Here is a 22,072-nt window from a genome sequence, read left to right as displayed (position 1 = left end):
GGAAGGAGGAGTAGGAGAGAAGGAAAGCCCCCCCCCCCAACCTATTACAATTCGGCCTCCTACCCAAGGGGGGCGCACCAGCTCCTTGTGGGCTGGTGTGCTTCCTTCTTATGGCCCATAAGGCCCATAACTTCTCCCGAGGGGTTCCGGTAACCTCCCGGTACTCCGAAAAAATGCCCGAACCACTCGGAACCATTCCGATGTCCAAATATAGGCTTCCAATATATCAATCTTTATGTCTCGACCATTTCGAGACTCCTTGTCATGCCCGTGATCACATCCGGAACTCCGAACAACCTTCGGTTCATCAAAACACATAAACTCATAATATCGATCGTCATCGAATGTTAAGCGTGCGGACCCTACGGGTTCGAGAACTATGTAGACATGACCGAGACTCACTTCCAATCAATAACCAATAGCGGAACCTAGATGCTCATATTGGTTCCTACATATTCTACGAAGATCTTTATCGGTCAAACCGCATAACAACATACGTTGTTCCCTTTGTCGTCGGTATGTTACTTGCCCGAGATTCGATTGTTGGTATCTCAATACCTAGTTCAATCTCGTTACGAGCAGGTCTCTTTACTCATTATGTAATGCATCATCCCGCAACTAACTCATTAGTCACAATGCTTGCAAGGTTATAGTGATGTGCATTATCGAGAGGGCCCAGAGATACCTCTCCGATACTCAGAGTGACAAATCATAGTCTCGATCTATGCCAACTCAACAAACACCATTGGGGACACCTGTAGAGCACCTTTATAATCACCCAGTTACGTTGTGACTTTTGGTAGCACACAAAGTGTTCCTCTGGTATTCGGGAGTTGCATGATCTCATAGTCATAGGAACATGTATAAGTTATGGAGAAAGCAATAGCAACAAACTAAATGATCATCGTGCTAAGCTTATGGATGGGTCAAGTCAATCACATCATTCTCTAATGATGTGATCCCATTAATCAAATGACAACTCATGTCTATGGTTAGGAAACATAACCATCATTGATTCAATGAGCTAGTCAAGTAGAGGCAAACTAGTGACACTCTGTTTGTCTATGTATTCACACATGTACTAAGTTTCCGGTTAATACAATTCTAGCATGAATAATAAACATTTATCATGATATAAGGAAATAAATAATAACTTTATTATTGCCTCTAGGGCATATTTCCTTCACCTAGGATTATATAAAGTTGGTTACAGAGAAAGGAAATAATACATCCGGACGCCTAGCTTGCCTTCCACGCAAAGGAGAGTTCCATCCAGACACGGGAGGAAGTCTTTTATCTTGTATCTTCATGGCCCAATAGTCCGGCCGATGTCACACAGGCCGGATGCCCGAGGACCCCTTAATCCAGGACTCCCTCAGCGCGCCCTGGTGGGTGGTGCCCTCCTCGGCCCACCTTCGGTGCCTATCTTCTGGTATATAAGTCATTTTGACCTAGAAAAAATAAGAAGAAGACTTTCGGGACGGAGCATCGCATTCTCGAGGTGGAAATTGGGCAGGAGCACTTTTGCCCTCTGGCGGAGCGATTCCGCCGGGGGAACTTCCCTCCCAGAGGGGGAATTCATCGTCATCATCATCACCAACAACCCTCTCATCTTTGGGAGGGAAATCTTCATCAACATCTTCAACAACACCATCTCCTCTCAAACCCTAGTTCATCTCTCGTGTTCAATCTTTGTACTAGAATCTCAGATTGGTACTTGTGGGTGACTAGTAGTGTTGATTACATCTTGTAGTTGATTACTATATGGTTTATTTGGTGGAAGATTATATGTTCAGATCCATTATGCTATTTAATACCCCACTGATCTTGAGCATGATTATCATTTCTGAGTAGTTACTTTTTTTCTTGAGGTCACGGGAGAAGTCATGTTGCAAGTAATTATGTGAACTTGATATGTGTTCGATATTTTGATGATATGTATGTTGTGATTCCCTTAGTGGTGTCATGTGAACATCGATTACATGGCACTTCACCATATTTGGGCCTAAGGAAATGCATTGTGGAGCAGTTATTAGATGATGGTTTGATAGAGTGACAGAAGCTTAAACTCTAGTTTATGTGCTACTACGTAAGGGGCTAATTTGGATCCAAGAGTTTAATGCTATGGTTAGATTTTATCTTAATACTTTTCTCGTAGTTGCGGATGCTTGCGAGGGTGTTAATCATAAGTAGGAGGTTTGTTCAAGTAAGAACAACACCTAAGCACCGGTCCACCCACATATCAAATTATCAAGGTAGCGAACATGAATCAAACCAACATGATGAAAGTGACTAGATGAAACTCCCGTGTACCCTCAAGAACGCTTTGCTTATTATAAGAGACCGTTTTGGCTTGTCCTTTGCCACGAAAGTATTGAACTACCTTGCTGCACTTTATTTACCATTACCATTACTTACTCGTTACAGATTACCTTGCTATCAAACTACTCGTTACCAACAATTTCAGTGCTTGTAGAGATTACCTTGCTGAAAACCACTTGTCATTTCCTTTTACTCCTCGTTGGGTTTGACACTCTTACCTATCGAAAGGAGTATGATTGATCCCCTATACTTGTGGGTCATCAGGGCTCTTTTCTGGCGCCATTGCCGGGGAATGAAGCGCTCTTGGTAAGTGGAAATTGGTAAGGAAAAATTATTACTACATGCTGAAATTTATTGTCACTTGTTACTATGGAGAATCATCCATTGAGAGGTCTGTTCGGGGTATCTTCACCTCGTCCGAAACCACAGTTAGTTGCCCCTCAACCTACTGCACCTACTAAAAATATTGGTTATGAAATTCCTTTGGGTATGATAGAACAACTGCTAGCTAATCCTTGTGCATGAGATGAATTGAATATCCTGATATGCACTTGATATATGTTGATGAAATTCGTGGATTACTTAAGCTTGCAGGTTTATCCGGAGATGAAGCTAAGAAGAAGGTTTTCCCTTTATCTTTGAAGGGAAAATCAGTGACATGGTATAGGCTATGCGATGATATTGGATCTTGGAACTGGAATCGATTGAAATTGAAATTTCACCAAAAAAATCTATCCTATGCATCTAGTTCATCGTGATCAGAATTATATATACAATTATTGACCTCGTGAAGGATAAAGTATCGCTCTAGCTTGGGGGATGCTTAACTCAATGTTATATTCATGCCCCAATCATGAGCTCTCAAGAGAAATTATCATGCAATACTTTTATGCTCGGCTTTCTCGTGATGATCAATCCATGCTCGATACTTCTTGTACTGGTTCTTTTATGAAGAAGACTATTGAATTCAAGTGGGATCTTTTAGAAAGAATTAAACACAACTCTGAAGATTGGGAATTCGATAAAGGTAAAGAGTGAGGTATTAAGATTGAATTTCATTGTGTTAAATCTTTTGTGAATATCGGTGCTTTTAAAAAGTCTAGCACTAAATATGGACTTGACTCTGAGATGGTAGCCTCCTTTTGTGAATCTTTTGCTACTCATGTTGATCTTCCTAAGGATAAGTGGTTTAAATATCATCCCCCTATTAAAGAAGAAATTAAAGAACCGGTCTCAGTTAAAGATGAAACTATTATTTATAATGTTGATCCAGTTGTGCCTACTGCTTATATTGAAAAACTACCTTTCCCTGTTAGGATAAAGGAACATGCTAAAGTTTCAACCGTGGTTCGCGAAAGTAATATTAGAGCACCCAACCCTGCTGAACAAATCAAACTAGAACCTAGTGTTGCTATGGTTAAACATCTCCTGGCAGAAAACATAGATGGGCATGTTATTTATTTCTATGATGAAACTGCTAGAATTGCCAAACCCGATGAAAAAGATAAACATAGACCTGTTGTTGGTGAAGGAAATATGCCCTAGAGGCAATACTAAAGTTGTTATTTATATTTCCTTATATCATGATAGATGTTTATTATTCGAGCTAGAATTGTATTAACCAAAAACTTAGTACATGTGTGAATACATAGACAAACATAGTGTCACTGGTATGCCTCTACTTGACTAGCTCGTTAATCAAAGATGGTTAAGTTTCCTAACCATAGACATGAGTTGTCATTTGATGAACGGGATCACATCATTAGAGGATGATGTGATTGACTTGACCCATCCGTTAGCTTAGCACTATGATCATTTAGTTTGTTGCTATTGCTTTCTTCATAACTTATACATGTTCCTATGACTATGAGATTATGCAACTCCCAAATACTGGAGGAACACTTAGTGTGCTATCAAACGTCACAACGTAACTTGGTGATTATAAAGATGATCTACATGTGTCTCTGATGGCGTTTGTTGAGTTGGCATAGATCAAGATTAGGATTTGTCACTCCGATTGTCGAAGATGTATCTCTAGGCCCTCTCGGTAATGCACATCACTATAAGCCTTGCAAGCAATGTGACTAATTAGTTAGTTGCGGGATATTGCATTACAGAACGAGTAAAGAGACTTGCCGGTAACGAGATTGAACTAGGTATGATGATACCGACGATCGAATCTCGGGCAAGTAACATACCGATGACAAAGGGAACAACGTATGTTGTTATGCTGTTTGACCGATAAAGATCTTCGTAGAATATGTAGGAACCAATATGAGCATCCAGGTTCCGCTATTGGTTATTGACTGGAGATGAGTCTCGGTCATGTCTACATAGTTCTCGAACCCGTAGGGTCCGCACGCTTAACATTCGATGACGATCGGTATTATGAGTTTATGTGTTTTGATGTACCGAAGGTAATTCGGAGTCTCCGGATGTGATCACGGACATGACGAGGAGTCTCGAAATGGTCGAGACATAAAGATTGATATATTTGAAGGCTATGTTACTAAGACCCTAATTACCTTACTGCAATTTTTTTACTTTTATTTACTTTTGAAATTTACATATCCACCATTATCAGAATTAGTCCTTGTAATTAACGAGTACAAGGGGATTGACAACCTCTTGCCCGCGTTGGATGCAAGTATCTGTTTTGTGTGTGTAGGTATTGATGACCTTTGTTTGTGTGAACCTCCTATTGGTTCGATAAACCTTGATTCTTTACTAAGGGAAATACTTTCTGCTACTATACTATTTCACCCTTCCTCTTTAGGGAATTCCTAACGCCTATCACAAGTAGCAACAATCTTGTCCATGCATTGGGGAATTGAATGTTTATTCATATATCTTGTTCAAAACAATATATTGGAAATAAAGCCAGCTAAAGCGAATGAAGACCCATCTCTCCTGAATCTTCGCCTCATCTTCTTCATGGAGTTGACGAAGAAATGTCGCCCTCATCAAGCCCTCTCAATTGCCAACAAGGCCAAATACTACCTCAACTTCGACGATGACAATGAGGTCCGCCACCCGTTGAGCATGCACGTGCGCTATGCTCATGGAATGGGCATTTTCTTTGGCATCCTCTTCCAGGGCAACAAGGTACTCCATGAAGGTTATGTACCCACGGGTGGCCATCAGGCAAGCAGGGCTAGCTTCTTGCATGACCTTCTTACGACTCCCCCTTTAAAATAGTCTGACCAACTCATATTGTGCAACCGTCGTTCCTGGTCCATTACCCATCGGCCTGCCTTTCTGATGTGATGCTTCTCCAGGTCTTTGCCTGTCAAGCCAAAGTAGAAAATCACCCATATAAGTTCCTCGACCTTGTTCGGAAAATTACGGGGCATGGTGCCAAGAACTATCCCTTGATCATGTCGTAGGCTTTGATCACTCGGCTCCACAGGTGCACCGATGGAAAAAAGGCTCTAGCAGTGTTGTTTACCCCGTGTCGGGCTTTTTCATCCACGCGTGCCAGGTAGGAGCAGGAGCGCAGTTCGTTAGGGTAGTGGTCTGCATCGGTGATGGTCTAGTGACTTTAGCCTATGCCATGGTGGAGCTAACTCAACGGCGTGCAACTTCGTTTGGTTTCCACTCGGTGCGGTTGTGTGCAGATTAAAGAATGATCCAATGCCTCTGGAATCTCATTGCCCGTTGTTGTCGCTCTACATGTGCTGGCATGTCCATTTGTGGCGGGGCGCATCCTATCGGGATCCTGACCGCCTATCCCACCCATGGGCCAGATGGTGACGTACCCGGTTTGGAGTCAGTGTCTTGACAAGTGGATGAGGTACGTTTGCTCCTTTCAGAACTGCCTGGTTGTTCCCCTGAAATCGGTTTCGCTCCTTGCTGCCTACCCGACTCATGGTTAGGTGGGGTTGTGGTCGTTCGGTCCTTATCTTCCCGACATGCAAAAACCAGCCTACCATCGCATAGGTTAACTTCATACTTTCAGATGGTTCCTTAAGAACTTCTTTTTAACAGCTTGCTCACCTTTTAAGCTTTGCTTTGCTTCTTGTTGTTCATTCATAACCATTTAGGGAACCAACCGCTCTTTGCGGACCATTTGTAAAACATTTTGTTTATAGTTTGCTTCGTTATGTGGCTACAATTGGTCTTTGTGCCAGGGCGCAATGAGTCATCTAGTAACAAAATAAAAGACAAGTAAGGAAGACACGTGGCAGAATTAACGAGATGGGAGCACGAAGAAGACGAGGTTATGCCCTATGGTTAAGACCCTTTGCGTGTGTAGGGGGAGGGGTCACCTATTTGTTGGAGAGCCCTAAACCGAAGACCCTATTGGCCACAAAGACCTAGACCTTTTCTTATTGAGATTTGTCCGCTAATTCTAAGGCTAATCACTAATGGTGAATCTTGAGGTGACCTTCCTCATTCACTAACTTCTCAAGGAAAATCTACAAGCTTGGCTGTTTTCGGTGACTCCAACCTTGTATGAGTCCTCGCAACTCCAAGAGTAACAAAACTTGATGGATAACTTAAACGATATCAAAAATTGGCTCGGTTGAATCTTGGATCAAGTTCCGAATCACACTTTCCCTCGCATGGATTTAAGCTTGCAATGGGATGGGCGAGTTTGGATCTCATTAGTGGTGAAATATCTTAAATCCAAAAGCTAGGTACATGTTAGAAACTTGGTGGGGGTCACCCTCTAGCTTTGACACGCGGGAAGCACCCCTCGAGGCTCGAGCGTGCGCCGGACAAGCGGGGCGCCACGTGGCTGATTTACTGGTATCCTTTTATCTTCCCTTTTTTCACGGTTCTTCTGTGCATGCATATTTTCTAGTAATTCAGTACGAAACAAAATAAATCCAAACAAGTTTATTAGTAAACCTTAGAAAATAATGTAAAAAATGCATCAAGGCAACATTTAATGTTGCACCATTCGTCAAAGACAAAATCAAGCTTCGCACGTGATGCCAGTTGCACTGACGTACAATCATTTTGGTGATTTGTGCGCATATTTTTCAATCATTATAAAATTGAAATCAAATCAAATGAAATTGTTTGTTGATGCCAGTGAAATAAAAATAATAATGTACCAAGCCAACATTAGTGTCATGCCATTCATCAAAGACAATGCTAGTGGTAGTAACGGAAATTATACAACACGCCACCTTCTCCCCAAGAAAAGAAGTCTAGGGTTCCCTGCCTCCCGCCGGCGCCGTCTGCCTCGTCTTCGGTGGCCTTACGGCCATGGCGGCGCAGTGGATCTTGGCCCTTGGCGGCGGGAGGGCTCTGTTTTCGGTTGTTTCTTTGTGTTTTGTTATGGTTTATGTCCTGTTTAGGAAGACGAGACGACGGCGGCTCCCTGAAAAGGAATAAGGTTTCCCCTCCTAGCCCCCGTCTTGATGGTGTGTCTAGTATCATCGGTGGGCGTGTGGAGGTGTGTCTCCGGCGGATCTGTCCTTGGTGGATTTGCTCAGATCTGGTCATAGCTCGTCTATGTTCATGTGTTTTCGGGTTGGATTCTTCCGATCTACGCTACTCTTCATCGGCGGCGGTTGCTGTCCTGCTGCGCTGGTCCCATGTGGCCTTAGCACGACGACTTCTCGACTGTCTACTACAGCAAGTTTTGGCCGGCTCCGACGAGGGAGGGGCAATGATGGCGGCGCGCCTTTGTCTCGCTTCAGTGCTCATAGTCGTCGCTAGGTGGTCTACGGATCTGGATGTAATTTTTATTATTTCTGGTGTTCGTTGTACTGCCATCGGCGGCGTTGTAGCTCGTCTACGTTCATGTGTTTTCAGGTTGGATCCTTCCGATCTACGCTACTTTTCATTGGTGGCGGTTGCTGTCCTGCTGCGTTGATCCCATGGGGCCTTAGTATGACGACTTCTCGACTGTCTACTACAACAAGTTTTGGCTGGCTCCGACAAGGGAGGGACAATGATGACGGCGCGCCTTTGGCTCGCTTCAGTGCTCGTAGTCGTCACTAGGTGGTCTACGGATCTGGATGTAATTTTTATTATTTCTGGTGTTTGTTGTACTGTCATGATTGAAGATGAATAGATCAGAAGTTTTATCACAAAAAAATGCTAGTGGTAGCACTTGGTACTAGCCGGGGCAGTGTACAACCATGACAACTATGTTGCGAGTGGAGATGTACTTTTTAGAAAAACTAAAGTAGAAAAAAGGCCGTCAAACATATCAACGAGCAATTTAGTGTAACAATATCCTTGAGAGAAATACAATGTGAGAACGATATGTAATTTGAATCTTCATTCAAAACTCATTCTAGTATGAATTTCATTTAGAGTAAATTCAGCGTAACTCCCGGGAAACATCATAGACCCACTTGTGTTCTCTCCTGATGAGCTCTTCCCGTGCTCTCACCCGCTCACTTTATGTTGCACCACGTGGCAAGCTAAGATTGCTTATTTTCCAATGTTACACCACCTTGTTTGTCCGTACCTACAAAATTTGTACTACAACTATTAGCCTACACACTGGAAACCAAAATCATCACCTACCATATCATGCCATTCTTCTTCCTTCATTGCTGTTTTTTCATGAATCACCCCCTTGATTTTGCTTCTTACTCTCCACGAGTTTTTATGAGCTCTTTCATCGACAACACCATTTTTGCTATCACCAACATCTCTGTTGCGATGATAGGTTTGAAATTCCTCAAACCTAGACATATGGCTAATAGGGGGTGTCGGATCAACAACTGAGTAGGGTAGTATGAAGCGGCGAGAGAGCGTTGTCGCATCATGGTGGGTGGGGCAGACTGGCATCTTCGTAGGCCGGCTGGCAAATCACTGTGAGAAGTGGAGGAGACAAGTCGACAACATAATTGGTTAGGAGAACGTGAAGACGAGCCATGTTGATCGAGTTGTCGGAGATTGATGGAGGTGCATTGGTGACAAACTTGAGAACAAAAAGGTGAAGGCCGTAGAGATGGTTAGAGGGAGACGAGGGGGCAATAGTGCACAGGAACAGGAGGAAGATAACAATACTTGTGTAGACATGAAGAACAACAAGCTAAAAATTAAGATAGAAGAGAGCTTATATACATGGATTACACTTTACATGTGGAGGCGGAGTTTCTGCACCCGAGCTCAAATGAGCTCGGGTGAACAGTAAAATCAAAACTAAATCAAATTTTTTTTTTAAAAATCCAATTTTTTTTTGGGAGAAACATTGACAAAAGTTCTAAGTGCTTGCAAAAATTCGCAATGAAATCACATTTCTAGAAGGCGTGGCAAAAAAAAAACAAAATCAGTACTCTGAAAAGGCTACTTTCAAAAGCATTTTGGAGCACTAAATTTGTTTTTTTGCCACGCTTTACAGGAATGTGATTTCATGATGAATTTTTGCAAGCACTTAGAACTTTTGTCAATGTTTCTCCCAAAAAAAATTAGAATTTTTTGAAATTTTTTGATTTTTTTTCGATTTTACTGTTCACCGAGCTCAAATGAGCTCGGGAGCAGAAAGGCACTTTCGTTTACATGTACTCTTCCTTGAACCTTGACGCGGCACTCCATAAATTCATTTGCCACGGCAAAGCAAAACAGTAAACTGTTGCTTAGTCACCGCTCAGAGAAGGAGTCCTAACTAACAACAGTCCTATTCGGAGGTGAAACTCCGTTTACAAAGGATGTAGATAAACCAATTCTTTCTCCAAATAACATTATCAAAAAAATAAAAGAAAAACAAGGCACCAACCCAACCCAACCCCACCCGGCCACGGGATGCCTGATGATTGGTGGACGCCAATAATACCCTGCTCTTTCCCCTCTCTTCTTCCTCCTCCGGCCTCCCTGTCGCTCCGCCCCATCCATCCGCGCCTCCAAATAAAGTAAGCGCGGCCACCCGCACCACCGAATCCTCCTCCGCCTCGCAACCCGCCCTCGCCCTCCCGCCATCGCCTCCCCTCCGCGCGACCGTCCAGCCCTTCCTCTTCGCGGAGGAGAGGGAGCACGCCGAGCGCGGCCGCCATGGGCTTCTGGGAGGCCTTCCTCAACTGGCTCCGCAGGTATGGTTCCACAAGCGTATGCCCTCGGTGGGCGGGTTCAGATTCTCGAGTGCGACGCGCTGCGCATTGCGGGACGGGCGCGGGGGTCCGCGTGCGGGAGATCTGGGAATTCTGGGTCGGTCTAGGATTAGCATGCCTCGGTTGCTCGCTGGATCGGATGCTTGCTGGGGCAGGTTGAGCGATGTTCGTGCTGCCGTATATTTCGTAGGAAGTTGTTTTTGATGGTTGGCACTTGACAGGAAGCTTTGACCTGTATGAAGGTGACGCTGGTTAGCAGCAGCATGGTGTTATTTGTTTTTCTCATCCAATAGTGCCGGTAATCATAAGGAAAGTTGGTCCTTCTGGTTATTTTACGTGAGCCAAGTTCAGATTATGGAGTCCTGTGGCTTTGAGGCGTGCTTTGTGGTATCTTTGTATGGCGGAACTTCTCGCCATCGACTACAAATGGCGATCACATTATTGATTGAACATGTCGATCGAAGTATTTAATTGTGCATGCCTGCCTATCGATAGGAGAGATGAAGGGACACGAAATTCGTTCTTATCATTTTTGTGATGGGGTCAATTTATCCCCTGCTAACATCGCCTAGGGCGAGAAGTCGTACGGCATTTTCTCATGATAGCTATGGTCAATATTTTTTGTTATCCTGCTTTCTTATGGACTCTTATCTTGTCAAGAGAGAAAAAAAAGCCATTTCCAATGTGCATTAATTAATGAACTTGCCTGTTCTGCTCAATGAACTCGTAAGAAATCTGGTTCCACCTGTAACTGACGCGTACTCCCTCCGTCCCATAATATAAGAGCGTTTTTAACACTAGTGTAGTGTCAAAAAACGCTCTTATATTATGGGACAGAGGGAGTAGTAAATTCTACTCGTTATGTCGTTATGTTGACTAAGATAGGGCTACCACGCATACCACGTAATGTTCATCCTCGTGATAATAAACTTCCTTAAATGTTTAGTTTGTGATAGTTTGTCAATGCATACCATTAAATTTTTCATAGTAGAATTAGCCCAAGGTCAGTAATGCTTCTCGTCAGTAATGCTTCTCTTGGAATCTAATCATTGGAATGAAAATGAGTTGCCAGTGGGCTGTATGCTATGATTTGTTTCATTTCTACCTACCAGCCATGTAGGCTTTGCTTCTTACACATATATAAACAAGGGGCTTGGGCTCAAAAGGATCCCTTGCACATGCCATCATTAAGTGGCAGAGCACAGTTTTGACTTGTGTACCAAGAAAATAAATGCACAGACGTAATTAGTTACTCATATTTTCTTCATTGGAGCTTGATTCAAGTATTTACCTTTTTTTTGTGTCTACAGCCTCTTTTTCAAGCAAGAAATGGAGCTTTCATTGATTGGGCTCCAAAATGCTGGGAAAACTTCGCTTGTGAATGTTATTGCTGTAAGTTTCATGCTTTCTTGTCACTATTCATTTCCTGGAGTTGTGCTGATTTACCATCAACGGCCTATTCTGCAGACAGGAGGTTTTAGCGAAGACATGATTCCCACAGTAGGATTCAATATGAGAAAGGTAACCAAAGGAAATGTCACTATAAAATTATGGGATCTTGGAGGCCAGCCAAGATTCCGGAGCATGTGGGAGAGATACTGCCGTGCTGTTTCTGCAATTGTGTATGTTCCTTTACTGTCTATTTTATGAATCTGCATAACTTCTTTGCTGTTAGTTGTTGCACATGCCTTTTTTTTCACATTTTGTTCGTTTCGTTGTATGATTAATTAATAATTATACGCATTGGTTAACACCTATATTGTCCAGATACGGCGATACGGGTACAGATGCTATGATTTGTCAGTTTTTCAAAAACACAGATATGGGGATATGTTTGTATATATATAATATAATATATAGGAAATTATTATTATATGAATATATATGACAGTTTAGGAATACTAATAAGGTGATAGGACCATGGAAAATGCACCATAAATATGATTCTAGTTTTCTCCAGCCACTGCAACTTCAATTTGAAGCTGCCGAAGAGTAGGATCAGTCACATATGGGCATGATCTGATCCCCTTCTTGGATATCTTGAGCAAATGTGCTTGAACTCTGTTGTAGCTATCTCTATATTCTTGTGTACAATACTTACAATACATCTGAATCAGACATTCCCTCCACCCCATGCATCTGCCTCCATAATGTCTACATGATTCCACAAAGGCCTGTTGCTTAGATCATTTGCCAGCACATCCTAAAATAGTGTGAGGCACACGCAACAGTAGACAATGAGAAGATAATTTTTTACAAGCAAGGGCACATAGGGTAAAATCTCAAACTCACCATGGCTAAGAAAATGTCATTCAGATTTGGTGAGTGGAATGCTGGAGTAGTGGCTGCTAGTCTTCCCTTCTCAAGTGCGGTGCCAGTTAGGGGGAGGGAGCAATGTATGCTGTCCTCCTCCTTCCTCATACGAGTGTTGCTCAGGTCAGGGGGAGGGAGTAGGGGTGGAGGCACTAAGATGCGGGGAGGGATCACGGCGGCTGCGCTCAGAGGTAGTCGCCGGATGGTGGTGCTCTAATCTGGGCAGGGAGGTTGCTGTGGTGGCGCTCAGATCTAGGGATGGGAATGACGGAGCAATGCAGGCTGGGTCTCTCCTCTGGTGCGGTGGGCTGGCGGCTGGGTATCTCCTTCTCCTGTGCGGTGAGTGGCAGTTAAGGGGAGGGTGCGGCGGCGGCGGCGGCGGCTCGAAGCCCAGGTTGGGAGGTATGAGACGAGAAAAGGGGAGAGGGGATCGCAGGTATGGATGGACACATGGGTTAGGGTTTTCCCGTTTTTTTCGTGTCCGACAAGTATTGTGGGGTATCCCACCAATGTCCAATTTAGTTTAATTTTTTGGATTTAGAAAAGAAAAAACAGGGGATACGTATGGGATACATTTCGGCGGGTATCCAGACAAATTCTTGTATCTGGGCGTATCTAACCCCTGATACGTCAGTTTCCTGCTGGATCCGTGTAACGTACGTCAATACAGATAAATGCACTGCTGAATTATATTAAATTTATCTACTAATATATTTGGTGAATTGAACTGGTAGAAATCCTAGAACTTAAATAATTTCATATTGACATTGTATTGGCATTCACTCCCAATAAAGTGTATCCTGATTAGTTTGGGTACCTTGGGGCACAGATGTTATGGTATCAGTGTAAATTCGTTTTTCCTCAGTTATCTAGTCTAAGCACTTGCTATAAGAATCTTGTACTCTACTTTCGTTGTCATAATTCTCTTTATGTCAAGGATAAGTGTGGGTTTGACTTGTGACTGTGATTACTAATTAGTCCTTTCACTTAGACTGGATCTAGGATTCCTTGTTTGTTTTTCCTGATTATTGTATTTGCCTAGCATATCTATATGCTGAAGGCTGTGCAAGCTGGAAGGTCTACTATTCTGATTCATTCCCACTTGACGGCTATATATATTATGATAGCCAGCTGCATAGCAACTGGATCGGGTTTTTTATGTACGCTTGATCAGTATTTTCTGTTGGAGGCTTTAACAAACTACAAGAAAAAAGTTCTCTGTATTGCTGATGATTTTTTAAACAATTGCATCTGCAGGTATGTTGTTGATGCAGCAGATCGGGAGAACATGGCTATTGCCAAAAGTGAGCTCCATGACCTTCTGAGCAAGCCATCTTTGACCGGTATCCCATTACTGGTCATTGGCAACAAAATCGACAAGCCTGAAGCTTTCCCCAAGCAAAGTTTCACAGAATTGATGTAAGCACACACAGAAGCTACTATGGACTGATGCAAATTACTCATCAATCGATACCCTATTTGACGAACCATATGCTACGTTTCAGGGGTCTGAAGGCAATGACTGATCGAGAAGTGGCCTGCTTCATGATATCATGCAAGAACTCAACCAACATTGATTCCGTCATCGACTGGCTCGTGAAGCACTCAAAGAAGAAGAACTGATCCAAGATTTGTTGCGTTTGAAGTGCTGCAGATTCTCTCTCTGTTTTTTGCATGTTACTTAGCATTGGGGCTGTAAATTATGTGAGAGGTCTTAATCAGGAAGATTATGTGTTCATAATTGATAATTGTGTAACCTGTTTTAGCAATCTGTTGGTTGACTGCATCTGGCATTTGGACGCGTGTGCTCTGTTGGGCTGCTACAAAAAAAAGCCTATACAACTTACAGAAGTCTTTAGATGTTGCATACTTGCTTGGTGAATTTAAATCTCTGCATGGTTTTGTGCATTTACCGGTCAATCTGATGAAATGCTGAATTCTGCGGGCGATTGAACGATACTAGGCACTTATTGCACCAAACATGGGCTCCTCCAATTTCTCCAAATTCAAGATAAATACTTCAAGTGTCAGAAAATTCTGAAAAATCATACATGTAAATTTTCGAGTCCTTGCATGCTTGCAGTTTTTTTTGTATAAAACATTTTGTGTTGTGAAACACAAATTTTGGTGCTCGCTTTTCTAAGCACTCAAACATGTCCTAATGCATCAATTTTTATTGCCACAAAAGATGTTTTTTTGTACGTGACATGATGCTGACCTTTTCCCATCATTTAAATGTGCTTTTTTACATTATTATGAATACATAATATAGTTTCTTTTCGCCTGCTCTGAGGATTTTTAACTTTCGTATATAAAATGTGGATATCGGTCCCAGTATTTTTTTAAGAAAAACATATGAATCACACGTCTTCCAAATTTGAAAGAGAAAGGGAAATTTCGTTGTGAAAGGAAAAGGAAAGTTTTCGCCTCGGGTCATCCCGAGTTCTGAACCGGAAGCCCAGACGGGCGAGTCCTCTCCTCGGTTCACCCCCAAATCGTTCGCAGAGGCAAAACATGGCGGCGTCGCTCTCCAAAACCCTCGGCCTCCGGCTGCGCGGCAGCGGCGGCCACCGCCTCTTCCCCTCCCGGCCCTCCACTTCCCACGCGCCCCAGCCACCACTTCCGCCCGCCGCCGCCCCGCCGCCCCCAGGTCTCCGCCCTTGCCGCCTCGCGAAATGTCCTGCAGAGCATCTTCGAAGTCAAGCCGCCGCCGCCGCCGCCGCCGCATTCTAACCAGATTTGTTTCCTCGCGCAGGAGCAGGGAAGGAGGCGGGCGCGTGGTCGAAGCTCTTCCTCTTCGCCCCCGGCGCCATCACCTTCGGCCTCGGCACATGGCAGCTCTTCCGGCGGCAGGAGAAGGTCACATCGCGCTCACGCACCCCCTCCTTAGTCTGGCCGTACGGCGCATGCTCAGCCCTGGAAATCCTCACTCTGCCGTTTCCTGCGCCATCCCAGGTAGAGATGCTGGAGTACAGGACGCGGAGGCTGGAGATGGAGCCCGTGGCGTGGAACGAGACCGTCTCCTCTGCTGTCTCGCGTGATCCGGCTGTGCTGGAGTTCCGGAAGATCGTGTGTGAGGGCGATTTCGGCACGGAGAAGTCGGTCTTCGTCGGGCCTCGCTCCCGGAGCATCTCCGGTGTGACCGAAAATGGGTATTATGTGATCACTCCGTTGATACCTCGGTCGACTGAGCCTGGCAGGTAAATTATTGTTTGAGGCAGCATTGTGCTGTTGCAATTAAACTCTAGTTTCCATTTCACATTATTCATTTCCTTTGAGCTGACGTCTTAATTCAGTTCTACACTTCCACTTGAACAAAAAGCCATTTCCAGTTTTACCATAGCCAGGTTTAGAATCTGATTACTATTATGCCTATCATATCCTTCCACAATACAAGGTATCAAACACATCAAGGAATAAAAACACAACCTGAACTCTAGTTGTCAGTAGTTTTCATGCTTCTTTGTTCTAAATTGACTTCTTTTTGTACCCCTGCACATGTTATCTTTGGAAAAAGATAAAATCAGCGAGAAAGCATGAACTAAATAGTGAAATTAACCGCTATGTATATATTGGGTTCTGCATATTTGGAGTTTTGTTGCCTAGAAGTGAAGCATTACATATTTGTCGTGTAACTCCTCCTAGCTGCTCTCCTGAACAAGTTTTTGTCACTTAATTAGTAATCCATGAGGAAAGGACCTCTAGTTTCAAAAGGAGAGCAAAAAAGTAAAAGACTAGACGACGAAAGCAATTCTGTATGAAAGTTCCTATACTTCCACATATTGTGGATAACCCATTTACTAATTATTAATAAGAAAGCTATACACGAGTCTATTAAAGGACCAACCCTAGTTGTTAAACTGTATTTCAAAATACTAAAGCAGCCTTCACTTGAGCGTCCGCTTCTGCCAAATATATCTACCTATATCCATGCTAGGTTCAGTGCCTGCAGAGTTTTGAGCGATCAAGCTGCAATCTCATTACCTCAGACTGGTTGGGCTTTGTCTCGCAAATCATGGTCACAGCAAATAAGAATTAATTGATCTTATGCTGAATATGTTGACCATAGAAATAAACCTCTCACCACTTCCCATTTTATCTAAAACTTTTTGTTTCTAAGAAATGTTTTGTCAGTTTGCAGTCACCCATCCTTGTGAATAGAGGGTGGATTCCTCGTGCTTGGCGTGATAAAAACATGCAGGATCACCAGGACCTTGGTGAAACTTTAGATGTGAACGAAGCTGATAAAAAGACAGATGAAAGAGGTACTTGGTGGAAATTTTGGTCTAAGAAGCCTGAATCTTCTCCAGAGGTGATTTACAGCCCCAACCAAACGTATGCATATCAATAGTTTGCTCATCTGATCAGGCTACATATTGTTGATATTTTCTGAGTGCGATGGCTCTTGAACTCTCTAAATGATGACAGTGTTGCAGCCCATTAAAGGATAACTTCTATGTATAATTGTTAACTTAACCTGCTTTTAATCTCACAAATGCAGTTATTAATGGTTGCTAAGTGAGCTGGTTGTTGGGTCTTATGTCGGTTTTGAGTCAATACATGTGCCACGCTTGTACACATATAAAAACCACCATGGTATTCATTACTCCTTCCGATCATAATAAGTGTCGCAGTTTTGAACTAAGGTTGAACTAACCTTAGTTCAAAACTGTGACACTTATTTTGGATCGGAGGGAGTATCTTATTTTATATATTTAGGAATTTCATTTATTTATATCATCATTATCTTATACGATGTAACTATACCCTTTACTTGGCAGACACAAAATTGACGCATCTTACTTTGTACAGATTGAAAAACCTGTAAAGCCTCCTGTAAGAGTTATTGGAGTAATCCGAGGAAGTGAGAAGCCCAGCATATTTGTTCCACCTAATGAACCCAGTAATGGCCAGTGGTTTTACGTGGATGTTCCCATGATTGCACGTGCATGTGGCCTCCCTGAGAACACTGTCTATATAGAAGATATGAATGAAGACATCTCTGCAAGTAATCCTTATCCTCTTCCAAAAGATGCCAATGCTTTGATTCATCACTCAGTGATGCCAGATGACCATCTGAAATACACCTTTACATGGTAAGTGCCCACAATTCATCAACCTTGTCTCCAGTTGGTATACAGAATATATAATAGTATTTTCATGTGTCATCTAATCAGGGATATTGTATTATACCATTTTGTGTCAGTTATATCTTTGGGCTGCTGTCACTAGAACCTAGAAGTATTGTGCTTTTCATAGAAAATCCGAGGGCAGTTTCTGGCTGTATCCGACATACACAATTGCTTTGAGGTTTATTGCAGCTACAAATCAAATTGCTGTTATTATCTGATGACTTGAGTTTGACAGTTCAGTACCATACCATGATAGTTTGACAGTTCAGTACCATACCCAGAACGACTCATCGACTCGAAAACCATGGTCTAAGCACATATGTGCTGAACATGCAAAACTCGGTTTTCTTTTCTTCTCTGAATTAATTGCTTATCCATAGCAGGGGGGGAAAGATTATTAGTAAGCTATGCACCTCTAGTACAGTAGTACTCGCATGATGAGTTGGTATCTTTGCCATATTGCTTGGATGAATCTACCTTGTATCATGCATCCAGTAACCGTCTTTGGAGTTGTTGCGTGTGGTACTTGCAGCCATAGCATAATGCTGGTGTGCGAACTTACGAAATTATGGGATGTTCTATCATGATCTAACATTTTGTAGGATCTACTCCCTCTGTTTCTAAATATAAGCCCTTTTAGAGATTTCAATACGGACTACATGTGGTTGTATATAGACATATTTTAGAGTGTCCCGTAATTCTAAAATATACTGGATCACCAGGACCTTGGTGAAACTTTAGATGTGAAAGAGGCTGATAAAAAGACAGATGAAAAAGGTACTTGGTTGGGGCTGTAAATCACCTCTGGATTGGTACGTAGTCCATATTGGAATCTCTAAAAAAAGGCTTATACTCCCTCCGTTTTTAAATATAAGCCCTTTTAGAGATTTCAATACAAACTACATGCGGATGCATATAGACATATTTTAGAGTGCGGATTCACTCATTTTGCTCCGTATGTAGTCCGTATTGGAATCCCTAAATGGACTTATATTTAGGAACAGAGGGAATAGGATACATCTACCAAATGGAATTACTGTAGGAAAAGAATGTGTTGAAGAAATCAGAGAATAGCATACAGTGTTACATTCTTGAAACCCCTTAGGTTCCCATTGCCATTCACACTTCTTAGTTATGCCGTTGATGGTGGCTGTCTAGTGACCACTTTATCTTTTGCTATTACCAGGTACACTCTTTCTGCTGCTGTGACTTACATGGCCGCAAAGCGGATAAAGGCAAAGAAGATGAGGCTATAGCAGGAGTGCAGGACGGAAGCCCAATAAAGCCTTTCCTCCAACGTGTACCTATTTTACGAAGCTCAAGTTCATGCTGCTTCAGAAGGAGCGCGCAAGCGTTGCATCTGTAACCTCTGGCAACGATTCATTAAACCGTTGTTTTGCATTTGATATCGATCGGGCATCGCTCAGCTGACTGGGCTCGGAGAATTACAGAGCTGCACAAGTTTTGTTATCCTACCATCCAGGGAAAGGAAGAAGACATTGCTAACTATTCCAGTTCCTCGTAGAATGTTTTCTGAATTGTTTTATGGGCGACTGTTGGCAGAGACATTGATGTGCTGGGTTGGCCCATTTATAACTTTAAACGACAAAAGTCATTTTCCGCCACCACCGCCAGCACTTACCACCAAGATGGCTGCTCCGAGGTCATCTGAGCAGCAAAGCGAACAGGGTTTGTCCTGTCCCTATGGGGAATCAATCCCCTTCTGATGGCGCTCTCGCGTCAGAACTTCTGCAGTGCTTTGCCGAATCCATGTTCAAACACAGCACAGCTCTTGAGAGCCTGAGGCCAACTCCACCGCGCGACTCTAAACGGACGTCCGTTTTGTCCTGTTTTTGTCCCTTTGAGTAGGGATTTGAGGTCGTGTCCGGGCCTGTCCTGAGATGTGGTGGTCGTGCGCCCACCGTGCGGACGCATTCTTTTGCCCCATCCTGTCCGCGTCTATTTTAAAAAAAGGGACGTTTCAAATGCCAAGCCCCAGTTCACGACCTCAGTTCATCACGCCGGCAACAAAGCTAGCGGCCTACACGACCATCACCGGCAACACAGCTAGCGGCCGGCAACACAGCCAGCCTCCAAAATGAATAGTTGTCCTCGCCGGCAACACAGCCAGCGGCCGGCAACACAGCCGGCCTCCAAAGTGAATGTTTTTTCACCGGCACACTGTCAGTGGCCCAGTGGGCGGGCGACACCCATGCCAGCCTCCAAAAAGAACGGCCACGCCGATCGGACGACCTAGTTCAGGCCTTCGGCGTCGAGCATCTCCTTCTGCTTGGCCTCGAACCAGACCCTCGTCGTGTCGCTCATCTTCGACAAGTCCACGCTCATGATCGCAAGGGCCACCTCCTTCGCTTTGGTGGCGTCATTGGTGGCCTCGATGTCGAGCTGCCTCTGCCTGGCCTTGACGTTGTCGGCCTCGATGTCGAGCTGCCTTTGCCGGGCGGCCTCTTCCATGTCGAGCTGCCTTTGCCGGGCCGCCTCCTTCATGTCTATCTTTCTCTTCTTGGTCGCCTCCTCCATCTCAAGCTTCTGTCTTTGGAGGTCTAGGTATTGCTTCATTTGCTCGTCCTTGCTTTGCCGCTTCTTCTCGTCCCTCACATCCTTATGTGACATCATGCCATGCAAAGTCTCATGCAAGGCCATGGTTGAGGCGTCACGTATGTCGTCCACCCTGGAGTTGGTCTTGCCCCTCGGCCTCTTCAACACCTCGCCATCCCCACCTCCGGCGAACATGGCCGTTTTCTTGCCTCTCTTCCTTTGAAGTTCACGGTATTGATCCTTGAACTTAGGGCAATTGTTGATGAGCGTCCAACAATGCGTAAGAGTGAATGGCTTGTCATTGTGTCGGGCCTTGAATGCCTCCAAAGATTGAAATGCCTACACCACATGATCAACAACAAGTGAACATGCAAACATATACACGGCCGAAGTATCATGGTCGTAGCAAGGAAAGGGCTAGAAAGAGAAGAGCATGCCATGTCCCCAACGCCGAGACCACTCACGGGCCGTGCTTCAACACTCTCAAATGCGGCACAATACTTGTTGCATTCTTGTTGGATGAACAACCATCTTTTTTGAATCGAACCGATGCCACGGTTGCTTGCAATTTGGTAGGGCTCAAACATCTTCCTTTCATGGAATGTTTTGTGGACTCTCGTCCAAAAAACAATGCCCTTTTGTTGCGCGCCGGTCCTTGGATCTTGGCTAATCTCCATCCAACATTGACAAATCAACTTGTCCTCATCTTGTGTATATGAACCGGTGCGAATGCTCTTCCGCTTCTTTTGTGCTTCCGCTCTTTGGGTGAGCTCGTCTATGAACAATGGAGCGCCACTAATATCAACATCATTGGCTTCATCTTCATCTTCACCTTTGACATAGATGTCGTCGTCTTCATGCCACGAATCACCATGGTCCTAGTCAGCACGGTCGTCGGCCTCCTCATCGGGCACGTACTGGGCGCGGCCATCCTGACTTTGGCTCTCCTCGGGGTCGTAGGCACGGCCATGCCCACCCTGAAAGATCACGTCCTCCATGTACTGGTTGTAGAAGGGGTCGTCCACCGTCGGCGTTGAGGATGGCATTCCGTCAAACAACACGCGGGGGGCCGGCATGGTGCCCGTGAACAGTGCACGCGCCTGCTTTCTTTGCATCTCGACGGACGACTGCCCGCCGCTGCTGGACCCAGGCGTGACGTTGAGGTCGATGACGGCCGCGGGGCGTGGTGTGGACGGTGCGAACAAGCCCACGTCCGGCGACGCCGAGAAACGGGTCTGGCCGTCGTGCCTGGGCGGAGGAAAGCCGGGCGACATGGGCGCGGCGCGCGACGTCGGCGACTGGCAGTGCGTAGGCCGGGCGACCGACGAGCCTGTACTCGCCGGGCCGACGGCCGCTGCATGGAACCCCGCCGGACGGCCCATGCCAAGCATGAGGATGGCGTGCGCTTTGTTGACGAGGTCCTCCTTCTCGTCGGCAGCGGCCTTGCGCCGCGCGGCCTCCAGCTCCTCGCGCTGGGCGGCGAACTTGGCCGCGGCGGCATTGATCTTGACGGCCGCTCACCGTTCCCTCCTCCTCGCTGATTCCGCGTCCAACTTGGCGATCTCCTCCGGCGTGCACTCCGACCGCGACTTCCTTGGCGCCTTCTTGTTCACCTTTGCGGTCGGGTCGACGGCCAGGCCGCCGGAACTCGGCGGGGCATCGGCCATGGACGGGGGAGAGAGGGGGTGGCGGGAGGGACGTGGGAGGGTTTGGGGGAAATGGCGTCAAATG

General features: G+C 44.7%; 2 protein-coding genes across 2 annotated transcripts; both read left to right on the top strand.

Annotated features, from left to right (window-relative positions):
- The first annotated feature begins 10,066 nt into the window (after positions 1 to 10,066).
- On the top strand, positions 10,067 to 14,535 carry LOC119284815 (ADP-ribosylation factor-like protein 8a). Its single transcript, XM_037563978.1, has 5 exons — positions 10,067 to 10,322; positions 11,651 to 11,732; positions 11,808 to 11,962; positions 13,911 to 14,072; positions 14,159 to 14,535. The coding sequence occupies exons 1-5, from the start codon at positions 10,285 to 10,287 to the stop codon at positions 14,274 to 14,276; spliced, it is 555 nt and encodes a 184-aa protein (XP_037419875.1). The 5' UTR covers positions 10,067 to 10,284; the 3' UTR covers positions 14,277 to 14,535.
- Positions 14,536 to 15,111: 576 nt separating this feature from the next.
- On the top strand, positions 15,112 to 19,409 carry LOC119284814 (surfeit locus protein 1-like). The gene is made up of 6 exons (XM_037563976.1): positions 15,112 to 15,303; positions 15,409 to 15,512; positions 15,609 to 15,853; positions 16,788 to 16,965; positions 17,466 to 17,749; positions 18,972 to 19,409. The coding sequence occupies exons 1-6, from the start codon at positions 15,168 to 15,170 to the stop codon at positions 19,039 to 19,041; spliced, it is 1,017 nt and encodes a 338-aa protein (XP_037419873.1). The 5' UTR covers positions 15,112 to 15,167; the 3' UTR covers positions 19,042 to 19,409.
- The last annotated feature ends 2,663 nt before the right edge of the window (positions 19,410 to 22,072 follow it).

Source organism: Triticum dicoccoides, chromosome 4A, assembly GCF_002162155.2.
Source record: "Triticum dicoccoides isolate Atlit2015 ecotype Zavitan chromosome 4A, WEW_v2.0, whole genome shotgun sequence".
Lineage (NCBI taxonomy): Eukaryota > Viridiplantae > Streptophyta > Magnoliopsida > Poales > Poaceae > Triticum > Triticum dicoccoides.
This window is presented reverse-complemented; position numbering and strand designations above follow the sequence as displayed.